Source organism: Micropterus salmoides, unplaced genomic scaffold, assembly GCF_014851395.1.
Source record: "Micropterus salmoides isolate LMB-PRFRI ecotype aquatic unplaced genomic scaffold, ASM1485139v1 Ms_hic_scaffold_16, whole genome shotgun sequence".
Taxonomy (NCBI): domain Eukaryota; kingdom Metazoa; phylum Chordata; class Actinopteri; order Centrarchiformes; family Centrarchidae; genus Micropterus; species Micropterus salmoides.
The window spans coordinates 778,509-795,903 of NW_024040707.1; the positions used below are offsets into that span (position 1 = coordinate 778,509).

At 44.3% G+C, this 17,395-nt stretch overlaps 1 protein-coding gene and 4 non-coding genes across 9 annotated transcripts in view; 4 read left to right on the forward strand and 1 right to left on the reverse strand.

Moving 5' to 3' along the window:
• LOC119905516 (membrane-associated guanylate kinase, WW and PDZ domain-containing protein 3-like) overlaps positions 1-17,395 on the reverse strand; it is a 96,831-nt gene that overhangs the window by 46,613 nt on the left and 32,823 nt on the right. For 2 of the 5 annotated variants that reach the window (XM_038722628.1, XM_038722625.1), the window contains exons 2-5: positions 12,686-12,737; positions 12,353-12,590; positions 4,802-4,918; positions 1,864-1,983 (exon numbers count right to left, since the gene is read on the reverse strand). In XM_038722628.1, coding sequence (XP_038578556.1) covers positions 1,864-1,983; positions 4,802-4,918; positions 12,353-12,590; positions 12,686-12,727 — 517 coding nt within the window. In that variant the 5' untranslated portion in view covers positions 12,728-12,737. Of the gene's footprint in view, positions 1-1,863; positions 1,984-4,801; positions 4,919-12,352; positions 12,591-12,685; positions 14,710-17,395 lie in introns of those variants that run through there. The other 3 variants (XM_038722626.1, XM_038722627.1, XM_038722629.1) reach the window with 3 other exon arrangements.
• Positions 6,313-6,384, forward strand: trnaq-cug. The gene has a single exon. It is a non-coding gene; the product is annotated as a tRNA-Gln (tRNA).
• trnaq-uug lies at positions 7,135-7,206 on the forward strand. The gene has a single exon. It is a non-coding gene; the product is annotated as a tRNA-Gln (tRNA).
• Positions 9,855-9,926, forward strand: trnaw-cca. Its single transcript has one exon. It is a non-coding gene; the product is annotated as a tRNA-Trp (tRNA).
• Positions 11,627-11,698, forward strand: trnaq-cug. Its single transcript has one exon. It is a non-coding gene; the product is annotated as a tRNA-Gln (tRNA).

The following is a 17,395-nucleotide window of genomic DNA, read 5'->3' on the forward strand; positions in this document are numbered from 1 at the left end:
TGTTGTAGTGTTGGCGTAGTGTTGTAGTGTTGTGTTGTTAGTGTAGTGTTGTAGTGTTGTGTTGTTAGTGTAGTGTTGTAGTGTTGTGTTGTTGGTGTATTGTTATGTTGTATATGTTGTGTACTGTTATGTTGTGTAGTGTTGTGTTGTTGTAGTGTTGTGTTGTTGGTGTAGTGTTGTAGTGTTGTGTTGTTGGTGTACTGTTATGTTGTGTGTTGTTGGTGTAGTGTTGTAGTGTTGTGTTGTTGGTGTAGTGTTATGTTGTGTATTGTTGGTGTAGTGTTGTAGTGTTGTATTGTTGGTGTACTGTTATGTTGTGTAGTGTTGTGTTGTTGGTGTTGTGTTGTAGTGTTGTGTTGTTGGTGTAGTGTTATGTTGTGTATTGTTGGTGTAGTGTTGTAGTGTTGTATTGTTGGTGTACTGTTATGTTGTGTAGTGTTGTGTTGTTGGTGTAGTGTTGTAGTGTTGTGTTGTTGGTGTACTGTTATGTGTGTGTGTTGGTGTAGTGTTGTAGTGTTGTGTTGTTGGTGTACTGTTATGTTGTGTAGTGTTGTGTTGTTGGTGTAGTGTGTGGTGTTGTGTTGTTGGTGTACTGTTATGTTGTGTAGTGTTGTGTGTGTAGTGTGTGTTGTTGTGGTGTGTGTTGTAGTGTTGTTGTTGGTGTACTGTTATGTTGTGTGTTGTTGGTGTAGTGTTGTAGTGTTGTGTTGTTGGTGTACTGTTATGTTGTGTAGTGTGGTGTTGTTGGTGTAGTGTTGTTGGTGTTGTGTTGTTGGTGTACTGTTATGTTGTGTAGTGTTGTAGTGTTGTGTTGTTGGTGTACTGTTATGTTGTGTATTGTTGGTGTAGTGTTGTAGTGTTGCGTTGTTGGTGTACTGTTATGTTGTGTAGTGTTGTGTTGTTGGTGTAGTGTTGTGTTGTTGTAGTGTTGGCGTAGTGTTGTAGTGTTGTGTTGTTGGTGTACTGTTATGTTGTGTAGTGTTATGTTGTTGGTGTAGTGTTATGTTGTGTGTTGTTGGTGTAGTGTTGTAGTGTTGTGTTGTTGGTGTAGTGTTATGTTGTGTATTGTTGGTGTAGTGTTGTAGTGTTGTGTTGTTGGTGTAGTGTTATGTTGTGTGTTGTTGGTGTAGTGTTGTAGTGTTGTGTTGTTGGTGTACTGTTATGTTGTGTATTGTTGGTGTAGTGTTGTAGTGTTGTGTTGTTGGTGTACTGTTATGTAGTGTGTTAGTGTAGTGTTGTAGTGTTGTGTTGTTGGTGTACTGTTATGTTGTGTGTTGTTAGTGTAGTGTTGTAGTGTTGTGTTGTTGGTGTACTGTTATGTTGTGTGTGTTGGTGTGTAGTGTTGTAGTGTTGTGTTGTTGGTGTAGTGTTATGTTGTGTATTGTTGGTGTAGTGTTGTAGTGTTGTATTGTTGGTGTACTGTTATGTTGTGTAGTGTTGTGTTGTTGGTGTTGTGTTGTAGTGTTGTGTTGTTGGTGTAGTGTTATGTTGTGTATTGTTGGTGTAGTGTTGTAGTGTTGTATTGTTGGTGTACTGTTATGTTGTGTAGTGTTGTGTTGTTGGTGTTGTGTTGTTGGTGTACTGTTATGTTGTGTAGTGTTGTAGTGTTGTGTTGTTGGTGTACTGTTATGTTGTGTAGTGTTGTAGTGTTGTGTTGTTGGTGTACTGTTATGTTGTGTAGTGTTGTGTTGTTGGTGTAGTGTTGTAGTGTTGTGTTGTTGGTGTACTGTTATGTTGTGTAGTGTTGTGTTGTTGGTGTTGTGTTGTTGGTGTACTGTTATGTTGTGTAGTGTTGTGTTGTTGGTGTACTGTTATGTTGTGTATTGTTTTGTTGTGTTGCCATGTTGTTGTTGTTTTTCATACCTTTGAACTTGCCGCTCTCCAGCAGAGCTCCAGACTCCTCCAGAGAAAAAAATTCCTCGATGGACACAAAGTTGTAGTCCACACCTGTAATCTCGCCGTCCCGAGGCTGCCTGGTCGTACCTGCAGGGCGGACACCGTGATGTCATCACAGAGGGACAGAGCTGGCTTCAGACTCCAACATAGAGAGGTAATTAGAATCAGTGGACAGCTATTTAAAAGCTGTTGTATATGTATTGATGGTACAGTTGCACATCAGCCACCACAGCGGACGTTAGTGTGTCATGTCGTAGACTGCCTCCTTCTGGCAAGCCGTTGTAAGTGCAACTTAAATTTGTTAAAACCAATATGGCCGACCAACGGTCAGAAACTAATGAGTAATTACAACTGTTAAAATTTCAAGTATCAATTTTATGTTGGGAGGAAATAAAGATGAATCATGTGTCCTCTAAACTGAACATCATGCTTAGCTGGCTATGTTTCAACTACAATTCACCATTACTGAGACTTTGTTGTTCTTTATCGTACTTTATCTTCAGTAACTGTTTTGGATGTAAATCAATTGATTTATGTTATTAGAATTTAAAACTGAGATACTGTAACAAAAACAATATTTTGTGCATATTAGTTTCATTGTGTGAGTAACAGTTAGCGTCTTTTAGCGTCTTTTTAGCATATTTTGTAGAGTTTAAGTGCAGCGTGATAGATAGGCCTTGAGGATAGTGAAGCAAATTCCATCAGAGTGAGTGACAGTGAGGCTGAGGAATCGGGAGCGAGGCTCATCAGGTTCTGCAATGCAAAACATTTCTTCAGTTAAAAACTCAAACTCATGCTTTCCTCACGAGCGGCCTAAAGAGCAATAAAACACAGTTTGTAAATACAGTAAATGGCTGTAAGGAATATAACGGTACAGAAAGTGAAGAGGTCTCACTCTGTCGGTTTACGTTGAGACCAAAACTTCAAATATTCCACTCGGCTCCGCGCGTTGTGTGTATTTCCCCTGATATCCGACCACAGCCTGCTCTCAAGGTTTCCACGTCACTGCAGCTCTGTGTGACCTACATTACTACACACACACCCTGTGGTATGTGTACCACTAACACCTCTTCCTGTAATCATTATCAGAGTTCATCAGCACTTTATTTAATTTCAGAGGAAGGAACCTGCTGCTCAGGTTAAACTTTAACCTGCAGTTGTGACATTTTAAATTTAAAGGGTACCAGCGATGTAGTTTTCATGTTTTAAGCCTTTCAAGATAAATCCAACATGGTGTTACTGTGTATTTATGGGACCTGGAGTGCTGAATGAATGCTAGTATCAAAATATAAAAACTAGGGCTGGGTATGTTAACATGTTATTATCCCAGAACTAATAAAAACACAGGTGCAGGATCTATGTTGACATGTGTACAGGTGTTTCTTACAGGTGTGTATATGTGTGTGTACAGGTGTGTGTACAGGTGTGTACAGGTGGGTCTTACAGGTGTGTACAGGTGTGTGTACAAGTGTGTGTACAAGTGTGTACAGGTGTGTACAGGTGTGTACAGGTGTGTGTACAGGTGGGTCTTACAGGTGTGTACAGGTGTGTACAGGTGTGTGTACAGGTGTGTACAGGTGGGTCTTACAGGTGTGTGTACAAGTGTGTACAGGTGTGTGTACAAGTGTGTACAGGTGTGTGTACAGGTGTGTGTACAGGTGTGTCTTACAGGTGTGTGTACAGGTGTATCTTACAGGTGTATCTTACAGGTGTGTCTTACAGGTGTGTGTACAGGTGTGTGTACAGGTGTGTCTTACAGGTGTGTGTACAGGTGTGTGTACAAGTGTGTACAGGTGTGTGTACAGGTGTGTACAGGTGTGTCTTACAGGTGTATCTTACAGGTGTGTCTTACAGGTGTGTGTACAGGTGTGTGTACAGGTGTATCTTACAGGTGTATCTTACAGGTGTGTCTTACAGGTGTGTGTACAGGTGTGTGTACAAGTGTGTACAGGTGTGTGTACAGGTGTGTGTACAGGTGTGTGTACAGGTGTGTCTTACAGGTGTGTCTAACAGGTGTGTACAGGTGTGTCTTACAGGTGTGTACAGGTGTGTGTACAGGTGTGTGTACAGGTGTGTCTTACAGGTGTGTCTAACAGGTGTGTACAGGTGTGTCTAACAGGTGTGTCTAACAGGTGTGTCTAACAGGTGTGTACAGGTGTGTGTACAGGTGTGTATGTACAGGTGTGTGTGTACAGGTGTGTGTATAGGTGTGTATGTACAGGTGTGTGTGTGTACAGGTGTGTGTACAGGTGTGTATGTACAGGTGTGTGTGTACAGGTGTGTGTATAGGTGTGTATGTACAGGTGTGTGTGTGTACAGGTGTGTGTACAGGTGTGTATGTACAGGTGTGTGTGTACAGGTGTGTGTACAGGTGTGTCTTACAGGTGTGTCTTACAGGTGTGTCTAACAGGTGTGTACAGGTGTGTGTACAGATGTGTACAGGTGTGTCTTACAGGTGTGTACAGGTGTGTGTACAGGTGTGTTTTACAGGTGTGTCTTACAGGTGTGTCTAACAGGTGTGTGTACAGATGTGTACAGGTGTGTCTTACAGCTGTGTACAGGTGTGTCTTACAGGTGTGTCTTACAGGTGTGTCTTACAGGTGTGTGTACAGATGTGTACAGGTGTGTCTTACAGGTGTGTACAGGTGTGTCTTACAGGTGTGTCTTACAGGTGTGTGTACAGATGTATACAGGTGTGTCTTACAGGTGTGTACAGGTGTGTCTTACAGGTGTGTCTTACAGGTGTGTGTACAGATGTGTACAGGTGTGTCTTACAGGTGTGTACAGGTGTGTCTTACAGGCGTGTACAGGTATGTGTACAGGTGTGTGTACAGGTGTGTCTTACAGGCGTGTACAGGTGTGTGTACAGGTGTGTGTCCAGGTGTGTGTACAGGTTTTTTCTTACAGGGTACAGCCCGCAGGTACAGGTTCTCTCTGATTAGCTGCTGCAGCTGACTGTCCATGGAGCCTGGAGTGAAACACTTGCTGAGGTACAACCTGAGGTCCTTACAGAGGGACGACCCTGACAGAGACAGAGAGGGGGTGAGGGAGGATATGATGTCGTAGTGATTACAAATGTCTAACATACCATCTGTGTCCCAGTCTGCAGGTTAGAAAGACGTGGCTGTTTGAGAACTGTGAAATGAAGGACACTATCCAGCTGCATTATGGGAGATGTAGGAGTCAGTGTTTCTGGAGTGAATGTCAGGACCAAAGATGGGAAAAAAATAAGTGGACCTATGCGCCGTGGCGTCCCCCGTCGGTTTGTGGACTACAGTTTAGAAGCCTCCAGTTTAGCATTTTGGCTGTCATAATGTTGACTTATTGGAACCAGATGTGACCATATTTGGACGAGAGGGTGGAGCTAGTTAGCTTGGTTAGCAAGGTGCATTTGTAATTCACATTAACTGTGATATTAGCTGGGATGCTAATTTTAGCTAGCGACAAACAGGCTTAAAACAAAATGTACATACTGAAAAATGAGCAGCCGACTCTTGATGAGCTTTTTCAGTGGCGCTGGTTAAATGTACACAGAGCAGCAGGTACGAGTCGCCTCTGATTGACAGGTCGCCATGGTACCACCACATTCATTCTTATACAAAGTTAATAAGCACAAAACATGAAAAAGCCTCCGCCATATTTCTGCAGGCTTCCTCACACTTTGGGCACAATTTAGAGCATGCTCAGAAGAGACTTTCTGTGGCCAAGCATGAATGGGAAAACATACTATAATAATGTCTATGAAGATTCTCTGTCATCCAGGTCATAGTTATCCAAAGAAGGTTAAAGTCAAGGGCAACTGGACTTGGTTGAAGATACTAGAAGACGTTTCGTCCCTCATCCAAAGGACTTCTTCAGTTCTGACTGACTGGTAGGGAAACTAAGCAATTTAACCTCAGTGGAGTCGTTTGCCAGGATTGTCGATACCGCTGAGGTTAAATGCCTGGCGGCGCCACTGCCGACCAATTGGATGGTTTTGCGGCAGACGTTTAGCCATAATATGCCATGGCATTGTTTACTAAAGCAAAGTTCCCACTGAACAGAGCTTTCACGCAGTCCGGATGGCCGAGCGGTCTAAGGCGCTGCGTTAAGGTCACAGTCTCGTCTGGAGGCGTGGGTTTGAATCCCACTTCTGACAGTGAGGTTTTTCAGCCGAGCAATTCCCTGTCACAGGATAGTAGGGAAAACGAGTAAGTTCTCTGCATCTTATGGGATAAGCGCATAAATTAAACATCCGGTTTGAGCAGTAGAGCTGCAACCTTTGCGACGCTGCTGCAGAGGAGGCTCTCTTTTCAGCACCGCACTCCTAGCAAAGTTAACGATCGCAATCAGGGTCGATTAGTTCTGGAGACCTTTTTTCTCTGCATAGATAATCTACGTGGCAATGTGAGGAACTGCCTACCGTCTCAGTGTAGTGGTTCCATGGTGTAATGGTTAGCACTCTGGACTCTGAATCCAGCGATCCGAGTTCAAATCTCGGTGGAGCCTGCAGGAGAGCAACCTGTATATGCTGATCTTTGTAGGACAAATTGCTGTTTCTGATAAAAAGGTATACTGTATCATGACACATATATACTCTTTCGCAATCAGGATGGCCGAGTGGTCTTAGGCTGGCTTGCCCAGCTTCTGAGTCGAATGTGTTAGTCCCTGCGGTCATAAACTTTGAAAAGCTAGCGCGCTAGAAAGTATTTGTACACAGTAGGCTTATTTGTTGCTGGATGAATTGGTTGTAGGATGTCTTTAAAAACAATGTCTTTATTGCCCATTTCCAACATCTACTCTTGTCTGTAAATGCGTTGCAAACTAAGTTGATTAAGTCAACCAGTAAAAGTTGTGTTTTCACATGTTCCCTTCTGTGTCACCGGTATTGTTGCATGCCTTCTACGTCATCCTCTCTGCATTAAAATACATACAGTACTGGGCAAAAGTTTTAGGCAGGTGTGGGAAAATTGCTATAAACTCAGCTTACAAGGTGAGGTTGCTGAAGACAATTTTCTTTCAAAAGTCATACGCCATGGCAAGACTGACCACAGCAACAAGACACAGGGTAGTTATACTGCACCAGCGAGGTCTTACCCAGGGAGAAATTTTCAAGGCAGACAGGGGTTCCCACTTGTCGGATCACTGTCGAAAAGCTTTGGAAACCACCTCCCCGGACCGCTTTCCCGCGGCTATTCTTTGCACAGATAATACACGTGGCGATATCATGTAAGAATCTGCCGTTCATTGACGTGCAGTGGTTCCATGGTGCAATGGTTAGCACTTTGGTCTTTGAATCCAGCGATCTGAGTTCAAATCTCGGTGGAACCTGGTTTTAGACCAAATGCGACTCAACTGTGCTCGAAAACCGTATTCTGGACGTTCACAGACTTTGTCTGATCATGTTGTTCTCATTTCAAGACTTTGTTTTCCTAGGGGTGGCCAGATGGGGCCGCTGAAAAACCTCGGGTGGCACACTAAAACCAAAAAGCCAAAACCGAATTTCGGGAATTCTATTATACAGTATATAGACTAGTTGAAAACTACGTTAAAATATGAGTTAAGGAATCACAGACTGACATACTTTGGTTTCTTATTTTACAGTTAATGTTACCGATTGCCTAATGTCCATAAACTAAAACCAGTTCAGTTAACAAATTTGAGTTCCATAATGTGTTATGTATCTGCATGTGTCAGGCAATTGTTCTTCAAATACACTAGTTGAGCTTTTCCTTAAAAAAAACTAAAATACTACAGCTTTTGTACGAGTGCATTGACTGCAAAGCAAAGAACAAAACATTTAATGGGAACAAGCCTACTCAAGATTACAAACTTCACGGAGCATAGATGTTTCTCTTTCATATTAGACTATATAATAATTTCATTGAAATATACAATATGTGTCTGTACAGAGTTGTGCAATTATTTATAAAGAAGAATATTTTATAAAAATGGTTTCAAAACATAGATGCCAGTAAAACTACAATACGCTCTCTTGCTACTGTGTTTTTAACATGTCAACAAACAGCATGGCTCCACCGAGAGAGAGAGAGATCGCAAGTTACAGTACCACTGTCACAAACCTAAATTAAGAATGCAATATTTAAGCCAACACACATGCGCTCAGAACAAATGAGCCTACAGGGCCATAAGCAAACAGCAGTGAGCTCAACACCACTGAAGTCCACGACGACGCGCACAGACATTTTTTTAGGGATCCAAACCCTTTCTGTAGTCACCTTCACAAAGACATCCTGCAATCAATACGGAAAGAATGTCCGCCAATATACATCTCCTTCCCGGCTCCGTACCTTTAATACAGCGCAGCGAGCCGGCATATTGGTGTAATAATCTCAAATGATAACGCAGCATGAACGCGGCTATATGACAACAACATCATGACAACAACCGCAATCCATAGCCTAGTATCAATCGATTCAGCACAATAATTTGGCCCACGCACGGAGCAGCAGCACAGTCAGGATGATAAAAGATGATTTCACCCACCACAGCTGAGGGCTCACGTGAGGAGAAAGGCCGCATGGCGGTTTTTCCTCTGGGCAAACTTCTGGATGACTCTGAACTTATTCAGGGAGTCCGCCGACTCGTTGCGGCCCCGCAGTGCTGTTTAACATTTTCCACAGAGTTTAATTAACGTTACAATCCGACTGTCAGTGAGCACGTCGCTGTTTTCCTCCACCTGTTTTCCGCTCAATGGAGCGCCTGCTGGGCAGAGATGTTTACCCTTCCAAATAACGTTAAGCCCAGTTTCATGGCATCGTCCATAGACCCTTTTTTCGGCCTCTCCGCAGCACAGAAACAGCCCTAGTCAAGGTCACCAATGACCTACTAATGGCTGCTGACTCAGGTCTTCTTACCATACTGATCCTTCTCGATTTAACTGCTGCCTTTGATACAATCTCTCACAATATCCTCCTGGACCGTCTAGCTTCCATTGGTATCATCAACACATCACTAAACTGGTTCCCGTCATACCTGTCTGGCCACACTCACTTTGTACAACTTAAAAATGTTCGATCACAACTCTCCCCTGTCACCTGTGGTGTTCCCCAGGGATCATTTGACAGGGATCGTCCCCTCCTTTTTATAATTTATCTACTTCCCCTTGGTTCTATTCTCAGGAAATATAATATCCAATTTCACTGCTACGCCGATGACACCCAGCTCTACTTGTCCACCAAACCTACGTCTCTGCTCCCTCCGTCTTCTCTAACTGACTGCTTAGATGAAGTTAAAACCTGGTTCACTCAAAACTTCCTCAAACTAAACAGTGATAAAACTGAAATTCTCCTTGTTGGCTCCAAATCCACCCTAGCAAAATGTCCAAACTTTGCTCTACCCATTGACAATTCCACTGTCCCCTCCTCCCCCCACGTCAAGAGTTATGGTATCATCCTCGACAGCACACTTTCTTTTGAAAAACACATTAATAATCTTACCCGGTCTGCTTATTTCCACTTACGCACCATCAACCGCCTTCGTCCTTCACTTACACACCATCACACTGCTACTCTCATCCACGTTCTTGTCACTTCCCGTACTGATTACTGTAACTCCCTTCTCTCTGGTCTATCTCACAAGTCCATTCGTAAACTCCAACTGGTCTAAAACTCTGCTGCCCTTATTATCACCAGAACCCCAGTCTCTGAACACATTACTCCACTTCTAACACAACTGCACTGGCTCCCTGTCAAATACCGTATAGATTTTAAAATTCTACTCCTCACCTTCAAAGCTCTCCATCGTCTTGCTCCTCCTTATCTCTCTGAACTCCTTCAGCCCTACGCCCCATCCCGAACTCTCCGATCCTATTCTTCCTCACTACTTTCCATTCCTTCTGCCTGCATGTCCATTATGGGGTTCAGAGCCTTCAGCTATTGTGCGCCTCACCTTTGGAACTCCCTCCCTCTATTTCATTTCATTCATTTGTACGACTGAGTCACTGTCTTCCTTTGTATGACCTCATGGCGCAACGGTAGCGCGTCTGACTCCAGATCAGAAGGTTACGTGTTCAAATCACATTGGGGTCATATCTTTTTAACCCAGTAACTCTGTCTCTAATCAGCCACCTGTTTACTGGTTAGTACTTATTATTTATTTATTCACCATTCTCTATTTCAGTGCTGTTTATACTATGTCATATTGTATATACTGTATACCAATACACCTACCTCAGGTCATAAGGTCATAGGTCTTATTTATTTTTTCCAGCATCCTTTGCACTATGCTCCATCACACTGTGTACATGTGTACATGTATGCATGTATGTGTACCTGTATATCACATCCACCTTCAACATGTACATAATGAGAATAATAGTTTACTCTTGCATCCTTTGCACTCTGATCACTGCACTATTTGTCAACATGTCTATATTGTTTTGTTCATAGTGTGTATATTAGTGTTGTCTATACTGTAGTTTGTGTCTGATTTTATTTTAATATTGTGTTATGGTATTTTTGTACAAGTAAGCACATCATGAACAATGTACAATCCTGAGTCAAATTCCTCGTATGTGTACACATACCTGGCAATAAAGCTGATTCTGATTCTGATTCTAAAACTTCACTCAAAACACACTTATTTTGAAAGGCCTACACCACAAAACTCCACCTTCCACTGGCTTCATGATGAACTGCTTTCTCTTATTTCTTTTTTAAATTCTTTTCTCTATTCTATTTGATCTTAATCTTTACATTGTGTCTTGTTTTGATTTTTTGTATTGCCTCCTTGAAATGTATTCTAACTGTTTTAATCTGTAAGGTGTCCTTGAGTGCTATGAAAGGTGCCCACAAATAAAATGTATTATTATTATAAACTAGCCAGTTTACTCACTGTCTGTCGGTCTGTTCATTAATTAAATTACACTTTTCTGTCTTCTGCAGCTGGTCGCCAAGTTACCTCCAGATAAAAACACCGGAAGCAGCAGGCTGACCCGTAACTCCGATCTGCTCTGCCTGTTAGGCCCACCCCTTTACCAATCACAATTTTAGAAACGTGATAGGCATCTACATAGACAAATTGGAGGCCTCTCTTAAAATAAACATCCCAGTCCGTCACAGCTCAGGGTCAGAGGTTACCCTCTTAAAGTGACAGAGCCTGATATGACAACACATATGTGCTGCTAAGAACCTTTTAACTCAAACCCAGGAGTTACATAATATATATATATATACAGTATATATAACATTGGCACCAATTTTATTAGGGTGGCCCCGGCCCCGCCTGGCGGCGCCACTGCCGACCAATTGGATGGTTTTGCGCCAGACGTTTAGCCATAATATGTCATGGCATTGTGTACTAAAGCAAAGTTCCCACTGAACAGAGCTTTCACGCAGTCAGGATGACTGAGTGATCTAAGGCGCTGCGTTAAGGTCGCAGTCTCGTCTCGAGGCGTGGGTTTGAATCCTACTTCTGACAGTGAGATTTTTCAGCCAAGCGATTCCCTGTCACATGATAGTAGGGAAAACGAGTAAGTTCTCTGCATGTTATGGGGATAAGCGCATAAATTAAACATCCAGTTTGAGCAGTAGAGCTACAACCTTTGCGACGCTGCTTTCAGGAGTAGCTGCAGCAGAGGAGGCTTTATTTTCAGCACCGCACTCCTAGCAAAGTTAACGATCGCAATCAGGGTCAAATAGTTCTGGAGACCCCCGCCCGCCGACTGCTTCCCCACCTTTTTTCTCTGCATCGTGGCGATGTGAGGAACTGCCTACCGTCTCAGTGTAGTGGTTCCATGGTGTAATGGTTAGCACTCTGGACTCTGAATCCAGCGATCCGAGTTCAAATTTCGGTGGAGCCTGCCCTTAGGCAGGAGAGCAACCTGTATATGCTGCTCTTCTAAACAAGCTACTGTAGGACAAATTGCTGTTTCTGATAAAAAGGTATACTGTATCATGACACATATGTACTCTTTCATGATATATAGCAATACATCTCCTGATTAAAGCCTAACAATGCTGTCCTTTCATCACTTCCCAGGAAACTCAACAAACGTAACCTATTGGCCTCAGGTGAAGATACCAACGATGGTCATTCAGTCTTGGCCTCGGGTAGTCCTAACGACTGTAACAACTGTCGTCACAGAAACCAGGAACACTAATGAACCTCAGCGGTATCGACGATCCTGGCAAACGACCCCACTGAGGTTAAATAGCTGAGTTGATCCACTTCATTTTCAGAGTGTTCGTGACGTTTAGGAACATTTAAAGAAAAGTCATACAGCTGCTCATTTTCTGATGATTGTGTGTAGGTGAAAGTGATTTTAGGGTCAATGTGCGTCATCTGATAAACCCAGAAGTTGTAATACCACTACGGCAAAATAACTTCACAGCCAACTGGAGGCTTGAATGATTGACAAATTTAGTCTATTAACTGCTACGTTGAACGTAAAAGAATAAAACAAAATAAATCAGAGCGACAGAAACAGATTGAAAAGTGTAGTGTGTCCGCTGACCTGGTGAGACAGTCTTGATTCTGATAGGATGAGGACAGGAGTTGAGGACTCCTCTGACATCACCGAGGGTCATCCCTAACACGGGCGTCCCCCCGATCTCTAAGATGATGTCGCTCACAGTTGCCCCGCCCCCGTGGGCCGCTGTGACGAATGGGAACTCGCCGTAGTCGGCCCCGCCCCCGATGGCCAGACCCAGCTCTCCGGAGCCGCCCCCCAGCGGGACGAAGCTCTCCTGGACCTGAACAACAAATGACGGGAGGTCACATGACTGAAACACAGTTCAGACTTTCAATCATAAAGTTTAATCGTCTTTCAGAGAGACGTCAGCATTACCTTGGAGCGCCAGTGCAGCTTCTTCACCGTCGCTTTAGACATGGCGGCCGAGCTGCAGACAGGAAGAAACAAGTTAGTGAGCTTTCATGTTTTTACACTTGTTAATGGTGTCCTTGGTCTCCGCAACACACCCAGAAGGTCGGACCAGTAACATTCACACCTGTAAACACCTGTGAGGATACAAGTATAAACACACATGAACACATACAGATAGACGTCTATAAACACTGGAAGAGATTGTTTAACATTCTAACACGTGAACACCTGTTCATACCTGTAAACACCTGTAAGCTTCTGTAAACACAGATCAAAGTAAAGAATTGTTTACACAGTGATCACCTGCTCACAGCATTAAAACATGTAGCCCTGTAGACATCTGTGAATCCCAGAGAACACCTGAAAGCATTAGTGAACTCCTGCAAACACCCATTCACACCTGCAATTAATGCCTGTCCACAGCTTAGACACCTAAACACCTGTTCACACCTGCAAACATCTGTATCAACCTGTGAACATATACAGTCACACTCGGACACTTTTTAAACACCTGTTCACACCTGCAAACATCTGTATCAACCTGTGAACATATACAGTCACACTCGGACACTTTTTAAACACCTGTTCACACCTGTAAACATCTTACCTGGGACAACTTAGGAAATTAAACTTGACATAATTAAGATTTCTATTTCGCACAATTTGAGTACAAAGTAGTTTGTACTTGCTACCTAACCAAGAAGTTTGTTTACCTCCTAGCTAGGAACCTTTATTATATCCTCATTACTGAAGTAGAAAGCTTCCTTAACTCTAAGACTAACACTAAGTTTGTTCTCCTCCTCACTAACTAGCTAGAAAGCATACTTTTGTTCTTGCTTCCTTCTTAGTGAGCTCTTTGGAGTTTGGTTTATAAATTTTCAGACAGTATTTCAGCCTTAAAAAACAGTCCCCACAGACGTGTTTTTATTCTATCTGTGGTTTAAATCCGTCTCGTAGCAACAGGAAAACGTTGTGGTGAAATGTTTAATCAGCAGAAAGCTGCAGAGAACAGTTTCCTGTGTTCTCCGAGTGTTTGGGATCAGTTCCTCCATCAACTCATCGACTCTCTGCTTCAGTCTGCAGTGAACAGCAGATGGTGGCAGACAGCAGGGAGCCGCACACACATAAACACACAAACACATGCAGGCCAGCCACCGACACCGTTTCATTTATACACAATCAAACCCACAGGGAAACACACACACACACTCTGCTAGACGTTGTGCATTAAATATGGATGAGCATATGCGAAGGTGGGAGTCAGTGAAGAAACAAACAACAACGTCCCCGAGCAGCGATTCAGACAATCGCAGACTTTGAATTTAAATGATGAAATAAAAACATGAGGAAGAAAGCATGGAAGTAAAGATGCGTCCTAGTTAAGAAATAAAGAAGATAAAGAAGGAGGAGGTACACACGCTTTCTGGTGATGAAGTGAGGAGGTAGAACTAGGAGTTACAAACAAACGGGAATAAAGATATAAAGAAGCTTCCTACTAAGAAAACGAGGAGTTAAAGAATGTTTCTAGGAAGCAGTGAGGTAAAAATGCATCAGCTGGATAGTTGAGAGGTAAATAATGTTTTCAGTTAGGAAGCGCAGGGTTAAAAAAAGGAGACAAGTAGGTAAAGAAAAGGAAGCTGTGACGAGAAGTGACAGGTCTTTGTGCAAGCAAGTAAGAAAAGATGCTTCCTAGACCCTCATAGTACCCTTCCTCGTAAGGTAGTGAGGAGGTAAAGGAGCCTCCTTGTTAGGTAGTGAGGAGGTAAAGGAGCCTCCTCGTAAGGTAGTGACGAGGTAAAGGAGCCTCCTCGTTAGGTAGTGAGCAGGTAAAGGAGCCTCCTCGTAAGGTAGTAAGGAGGTAACGGAGCCTCCTTGATAGGTAGTGAGGAGGTAACGGAGCCTCCTTGTTAGGTAGTGAGGAGGTAAAGGAGCCACCTTGTTAGGCAGTGAGGAGGTAAAGGAGCCTCCTTGTTAGGTAGTGACGAGGTAAAGGAGCCTCCTTGTTAGGTAGTGACGAGGTAAAGGAGCCTCCTTGTTAGGTAGTGAGGAGGTAAAGGAGCCACCTTGTTAGGTAGTGAGGAGGTAAAGGAGCCTCCTTGTTAGGTAGTGAGGAGCCTCCTTGTTAGGTAGTGAGGAGCCTCCTTGTTAGGTAGTGAGGAGGTAAAGGAGCCTCCTTGTTAGGTAGTGAGGAGCGTCCTTGTTAGGTAGTGAGGAGGTAAAGGAGCCTCCTTGTTAGGTAGTGAGGAGCGTCCTTGTTAGGTAGTGAGGAGGTAAAGGAGCCTCCTTGTTAGGTAGTGAGGAGGTAAAGGAGCCTCCTTGTTAGGTAGTGAGGAGGTAAAGGAGCCTCCTTGTTAGGTAGTGAGGAGCCTCCTTGTTAGGTAGTGAGGAGCGTCCTTGTTAGGTAGTGAGGAGGTAAAGGAGCCACCTTGTTAGGCAGTGAGGAGGTAAAGGAGCCAACTTGTTAGGTAGTGAGGAGGTAAAGGAGCCTCCTTGTTAGGTAGTGAGGAGCCTCCTTGTTAGGTAGTGAGGAGGTAAAGGAGCCTCCTTGTTAGGTAGTGAGGAGCCTCCTTGTTAGGTAGTGAGGAGGTAAAGGAGCCACCTTGTTAGGTAGTGAGGAGGTAAAGGAGCCAACTTGTTAGGTAGTGAGGAGGTAAAGGAGCCTCCTTGTTAGGTAGTGAGGAGCCTCCTTGTTAGGTAGTGAGGAGCCTCCTTGTTAGGTAGTGAGGAGGTAAAGGAGCCTCCTTGTTAGGTAGTGAGGAGCCTCCTTGTTAGGTAGTGAGGAACGTCCTTGTTAGGTAGTGAGGAGGTAAAGGAGCCTCCTTGTTAGGCAGTGAGGAGCCTCCTTGTTAGGTAGTGAGGAGCCTCCTTGTTAGGTAGTGAGGAGGTAAAGGAGCCTCCTTGTTAGGCAGTGAGGAGGTAAAGGAGCCTCCTCGTAAGGTAGTGAGGAGGTAAAGGAGCCTCCTCGTTAGGTAGTGAGGAGGTAAAGGAGCCTCCTCGTTAGGTAGTGAGGAGGTAATGGAGCCTCCTTGTTAGGTAGTAAGGAGGTAACGGAGCCTCCTTGATAGGTAGTGAGGAGGTAACGGAGCCTCCTTGTTAGGTAGTGAGGAGGTAAAGGAGCCACCTTGTTAGGTAGTGACGAGGTAAAGGAGCCTCCTTGTTAGGTAGTGACGAGGTAAAGGAGCCTCCTTGTTAGGTAGTGAGGAGGTAAAGGAGCCACCTTGTTAGGTAGTGAGGAGGTAAAGGAGCCTCCTTGTTAGGTAGTGAGGAGCCTCCTTGTTAGGTAGTGAGGAGCCTCCTTGTTAGGTAGTGAGGAGGTAAAGGAGCCTCCTTGTTAGGTAGTGAGGAGCCTCCTTGTTAGGTAGTGAGGAGGTAAAGGAGCCTCCTTGTTAGGTAGTGAGGAGCGTCCTTGTTAGGTAGTGAGGAGGTAAAGGAGCCAACTTGTTAGGTAGTGAGGAGGTAAAGGAGCCTCCTTGTTAGGTAGTGAGGAGCCTCCTTGTTAGGTAGTGAGGAGGTAAAGGAGCCTCCTTGTTAGGTAGTGAGGAGCCTCCTTGTTAGGTAGTGAGGAGGTAAAGGAGCCACCTTGTTAGGTAGTGAGGAGGTAAAGGAGCCAACTTGTTAGGTAGTGAGGAGGTAAAGGAGCCTCCTTGTTAGGTAGTGAGGAGCCTCCTTGTTAGGTAGTGAGGAGCCTCCTTGTTATGTAGTGAGGAGCCTCCTTGTTAGGTAGTGAGGAGGTAAAGGAGCCTCCTTGTTAGGTAGTGAGGAGCCTCCTTGTTAGGTAGTGAGGAACGTCCTTGTTAGGTAGTGAGGAGGTAAAGGAGCCTCCTTGTTAGGCAGTGAGGAGCCTCCTTGTTAGGTAGTGAGGAGGTAAAGGAGCCTCCTTGTTAGGTAGTGAGGAGCGTCCTTGTTAGGTAGTGAGGAGGTAAAGGAGCCTCCTTGTTAGGTAGTGAGGAGGTAGAGGAGCCTCCTTGTTAGGTAGTGAGGAGGTAAAGGAGCCTCCTTGTTAGGTAGTGAGGAGCCTCCTTGTTAGGTAGTGAGGAGGTAAAGGAGCCACCTGGTTAGGTAGTGAGGAGGTAAAGGAGCCAACTTGTTAGGTAGTGAGGAGGTAAAGGAGCCACCTTGTTAGGTAGTGAGGAGGTAAAGGAGCCAACTTGTTAGGTAGTGAGGAGGTAACGGAGCCTCCTTGTTAGGTAGTGAGGAGGTAAAGGAGCCTCCTTGTTAGGTAGTGAGGAGCCTCCTTGTTAGGTAGTGAGGAGCCTCCTTGATAGGTAGTAAGGAGGTAAAGGAGCCTCCTTGTTAGGTAGTGAGGAGCCTCCTTGTTAGGTAGTGAGGAGCGTCCTTGTTAGGTAGTGAGGAGGTAAAGGAGCCACCTTGTTAGGCAGTGAGGAGGTAAAGGAGCCAACTTGTTAGGTAGTGAGGAGGTAAAGGAGCCTCCTTGTTAGGTAGTGAGGAGCCTCCTTGTTAGGTAGTGAGGAGGTAAAGGAGCCTCCTTGTTAGGTAGTGAGGAGCCTCCTTGTTAGGTAGTGAGGAGGTAAAGGAGCCACCTTGTTAGGTAGTGAGGAGGTAAAGGAGCCAACTTGTTAGGTAGTGAGGAGGTAAAGGAGCCTCCTTGTTAGGTAGTGAGGAGCCTCCTTGTTAGGTAGTGAGGAGCCTCCTTGTTATGTAGTGAGGAGCCTC